The sequence below is a fragment of the Engraulis encrasicolus genome, chromosome 18 (genome assembly GCF_034702125.1).
Source record: "Engraulis encrasicolus isolate BLACKSEA-1 chromosome 18, IST_EnEncr_1.0, whole genome shotgun sequence".
NCBI lineage: Eukaryota > Metazoa > Chordata > Actinopteri > Clupeiformes > Engraulidae > Engraulis > Engraulis encrasicolus.
In genome coordinates this window covers 43014291-43019290 of record NC_085874.1, presented here as the reverse complement: position 1 = coordinate 43019290, position 5000 = coordinate 43014291, and the positions used below count along the sequence as shown (strand labels likewise).

The 5000-nt window shown below is 42.0% G+C and overlaps 1 protein-coding gene across 1 annotated transcript in view; it reads right to left on the bottom strand.

Moving 5' to 3' along the window:
* Nucleotides 1–5000, bottom strand: part of itsn2a (intersectin 2a) — a 135755-nt gene that overhangs the window by 76244 nt on the left and 54511 nt on the right. The window contains exons 8-9 of the mRNA XM_063222197.1: nt 2371–2513; nt 316–379 (exon numbers count right to left, since the gene is read on the bottom strand). Coding sequence (XP_063078267.1) covers nt 316–379; nt 2371–2513 — 207 coding nt within the window. The remainder of the gene's footprint in view (nt 1–315; nt 380–2370; nt 2514–5000) is intronic.

Genomic DNA, 5000 nt, shown 5'->3' with positions numbered 1-5000 from the left:
CAAAACCCTCACACACACACAAACGCATGTAGCCTTACACACAAGTGTGCACAGATGGACAGACAGACAAAGACACAGACAGAGACAAGTGATGTTGTGATGTTGGCTATGATTATGTCCTCTTTTGAAAGTCGCTTTGGTTATAAAGCGTCTGCAAAATGCAATGTAATGTAATGTAATAAACACACACTGGGAACAAACAGACACAGACACAGACACGCACAGACACACAAAAAATACAAACACAGACACAAACACAGACACACAGACACACACACACACACACACAGTAGGAAATGATGTACAGCTACTTACCAGATGGTGGCGAGCTGTGTCTGAGTCAGGTTTGAAGCAGTCAGTGTAGTTCTGACCTGAGGTCCTGTAATGAGAGAGAGAGAGAGAGAGAGAGAGAGAGAGAGAGAGAGAGAGAGAGAGAGAGAGAGAGAGAGAGAGAGAGAGAGAGAGAGAGAGAGAGAGAGAGAGAGAGAGAGAGAGAAGCACACAGGTGAGACTTAACTTTCAAAATTAATTTATTGCACTTTTTGTTTTTAATTCTTAACAAGTGGCAAGTGGTTAAGACAAGATTAAAAAGGCAGCCTGAAATAAATAAACAAATAAATAAACAAATAAATAAATAGATACACATACAAGACTCAGAGGGAGAGAGAGAGAGAGAGAGAGAGAGAGAGAGAGAGAGAGAGAGAGAGAGAGAGAGAGAGAGAGAGAGAGAGAGAGAAAGAGAGAGAGAGAGAGAGAGAAACCACACAGGTGTTTATCAGTGTTTTGCAGTTTATCAGTGTAGTAGAGCCCTACACAACACTACACTATGTGAAGCCAGACCTCTGCCTAGCTGCCTGCCACAGTCTGGAAACACAAATCAACCCCTCAGCATGGCTTTCAACTACAAAACACACACACACACACACACACAGACACAGACACACAAACGCGCGCACGCCGCACGTTGCATGTCCGCACGCACGTATGTGCACACACGCACACACGCACACACACCTCAACACAAGATAAGATAGGTTTGCATTGAGATAAGACAAGAGAGATCCGAACCCCACAAGATTAAATAGGCCAACAGGCAACACTGCTGCAGATGCCTGGTATTGCACTAAAACTATGCTTTAGAGATGTCTTTGTAAAGCTGATTCATTTCCAAAGGACATTTAAAATGGCTTTTTTTTTTTGTTTATGTGTGGAAATTGTTCAGAAAATAGACAGCCGGGTTAAAAGTGCACTGTGTAGGATTGTGACCAGAGTAAATATTGGAACTATGCTGGTCATTGAAACTTGATCTTTTCATGAATATTTAATAAGTATTAATAAACTAATATTTACCAGTATGACCAAAGTACAGAAAGTTTTGATGCTAAACATGCATATTTCTGGAAATTCAAAATGGCAGTCCACCTTTTCATGTATGAAAAAAGCAATTCTCCCAGTCATAATGAATACTTAGAATTTGATGGTGGTGGTCAGTATTCATGAAGAAGGTAACATTTATAAATGGGCAGCACAAATTCTGGAAATTAACTACTAAACAATTATTACACAGTGCACCTTTAATGCCGTGTCCTCCAGACCAAGAGCGAACTGCGCTGCCTGGTAGCTTGGGTAGCAGAAGAAGTTTCGCCTTGAGTTTCGCTCCAGACGCAGCATTGACATGTTTGATTCAGCTAATCACATAACGGCTCTGGCTTGACAGCCAGGGACATTCGGGGATATGAACGTTCCGATTGGTTTTCGCCGAACAGCGTCAGAGCGAATTCTCCTGCGATTAGATTTAGTTTAATCGTCAAAATTCGCTCTGGTCGCGCAAGAAGCTTCGCTCCTGGCGAATTCGCTTTGGTAGCGCAGGTCGCGTGCCCTCCATAGAGAAATAATGACTTCCGTCGCTTCGTTCGCTCCGTTCGCTCCGTTCGCTCCGTTCGCTCTTGGTCTGTACACGGCATAAGGCAGGCGCACAGCAGAAAAGGTGGAGTAGCATTATGAGACTGTCTGGCTTCCTGTATTTGATACATGCCAGACATGCGCTTTATCCAGGTTGCTTTAGTTTATCTCTTGCCCTCACTCTCTATCTTCACCTTTACCTCTCTCTGTTCTCTCTGTTTCTCTCTGTCTCTCTCTCTCTCTCTCTTTTCTCTCTCTCTCTCTCTCTCTCTCTCTCTCTCTCTCTGTTCTCTCTCCTCTCTGCTCTCTCTCTCTCTCTCTCTCTGTCTTTCTCTCTCTCTGTCTAGCTTTTCTCTCTCTCTGTCTTTCTCTCTCTCTCTCTCTCTCTGTGTCTTTCTCTCTCTGTGTCTTTCTCTCTGTCTGTCTTTCTCTCTTGAGACACTGATTCATTCATCCATTCTCACGTACCTGACAGGTATCCGGACATGAGTTTGTCCAGGCTGTTGAACTGCTGGCGGTACTTGAGGCGCGAGGCCTGTGGGACGGCCCAGTCGGAGGAGCCCTTCTTGGGGGAGATGCTGGCCAGCGAGGTGGTGGAGGAGGAGTTGGAGCTGGGACAGAGAAAGGGGACACACATGCAAGATACTATTGAAGATACTATTAACCCATTGATGCCTGATGTTGCTTTGCACAACATTGGCCCTAGCGCCTGGAGCTGCATTACGCAACATTCAGGCTCATAAGATTTGAGACAACTTCATTAAAAATCTTTGTTTGTTTGAGATGAATGAACACATTCTAATGAAAGATGAGGGTCTTAGTGTTTAAATGCAACTTAGTGCATATTTTTATGTGCTTCAGAAGCTGAGATATTTAGGTTTTTATAGGTTTTTCTATACAGCTTTTCTTAAAAAGGGTTCAGGCATTCAGCACCCTTTTTTGCAGGTGCCTTAGGCATCAATGGGTTAAGATACTGCTGTTTGTAGGTGGTGGAGGAGGAGTCGGAGCTGGGACACAGGTGAGACATGTAAGACCCATTTTAGCCTGATGCCGCGTATAGATGGTTTGACCTTTGACGCCTGAAGTGACAAATAAGCTGCATTCAGGCTCCTGAGATTTGAGGGTGCAAGGGTATATTAGAGCTGAATTGTTCTAATGCAAAATGAGGGTCCTGGCTCTTAAATGCAACTTATTGGCTGAGATATTTAGGTTTTAGTAGGCAGGGGGCAACTTTCCCAAAAAGTGCTTAAGCATTCAACAGGTGCTTTTTGCAGGTGCCTTATGCTAAAATGGGTTAATAGATGTATGACGTTCATCATGTCCAAATGTTATTGTAAAACTTAAGGTTTTTCTTATACTTCAGACATGTAAAAGTTTCATCTTTTACCTGACATGTTTCGACGGTATAGCTTATAGTATGAAGATGGAAGCTTAGTTTTACTATGGAAGATGCAATTACACAAACACACACAAAATCAAGTTAACCTACACAGTATACTATATATATATTAGGATTTTATTCCAAAGGGTTTCTAAAAAAATACATATTAGACCAGTAACCCAACGCATTAATTTTACCATTTCATGGTCAGTCGTGCACATGCACAATGATTACTGATGATGATGTTGCGCTTGTAACTCAGTTCACTCACTTTTCCTTAACGTATGGCAAGTTACCATACTGTATTAGGATGTTTTTTTGTAGGTATTTGGTACTTGGCATTTGAAACATCCTGGTCACAGTCCTGTGTGCGTGTGTGTGTGTGTGTGTGTGTGTGTGTGTGTGTGTGTGTGTGTGTGTGTGTGTGTGTGTGTGTGTGTGTGTGTGTGTGTGTGTGTGTGTGTGTGTGCGCGCGCGCGTGTTGCATGCTTGCTGACATTGAAAATCCTTCATCTACTGTACATTCCTTACAAAGCAGTTTGGCAAAGGGGACATCTCCTTGGACAAAATAAATGGCCCTCACACATACACATCAGTCCCTGCCTGCTTTATGTGAGCCGTTCAGTTTGAGATTTCTTATCTCTGGTAAAAATCCAGTTGCTGCTGCGATGTTAGACACCGTTAAGTGCAGAAATGTACTGTGACGAAAAATATGACATGGAAAAATGTGGTGCCAAACGAGGAAAAGAAAATGTTATAGCCAATAAAATCACTGTAGTCTATCGTCAAAGTGTTTAATATGGGGAAATAAAATGTTAGTGAGCCATGGCGTGTAAGCAGCATGGTCAAACAACAAAGACAGATCTCAAAATGAAACTTTCTGTCCAACCAACAAAAAAAGAAAAACATCCAGTGTGCCTCTTCGAGTTCCTTCTTTTCTACTTTAGGTGTCAAACGCACACCAGGAGACGATGACCAGATGCAAAACCAGAGCCATGGAAGCAAAAAATCCGCTAATAGAAGAGCCTCAAAGGGACACTGTGTGAGATTTTTAGTTGTTTATTTCCAAAAATCATGCTGCCCATTGACTAATGTTACCTTTTTCATGAATACTTACCACCACCATCAAATTCTATGTATTCATTATGACTGGGAAAATTGCATTTTTCATATATGAAAAGGGGGATCTTCTTCATTGTCCGCCATTTTGAATTTCCAGAAATAGACATGTTTAGCTGCACAAATGACGAAAGTGCTTGGTCCATGCTAGAACATATGAGTTTATTACTTAGTAAACTTTCATGTAAAGATGAAATTTGGCAATAGGCAGCCCAGTTTCAATGAGCAGCATAGTTGCAGTACCTTTTTTGACCATTTCCTGCACAGTGTCCCTTTAAGTCCTCATTTTATGAACTAAATGACACCAGCAGGTGATCTATTAGTAGGTTTACTACTTGTTGTGGGTTAACTCAGAGCCATGGAAGCAAGAGTTAGGCTCGTGTTTGTGTTCCATTTTTACACAACAATGGCAGCTCATGGAGCTTTTAACACACAGATCGCCACTGGCATAGTTCCAAAAATAGTTCTGGAAAGTGAGCCTCGAACACAGAAAGTGCAGTAAAGATCAATGTAATTCGAGGGGTTCTGTGTTTACTGTAGCGAAAAGAGAGCCACTATTATTATAATATTTGTATTTATATGAATCACGTCACCAAAC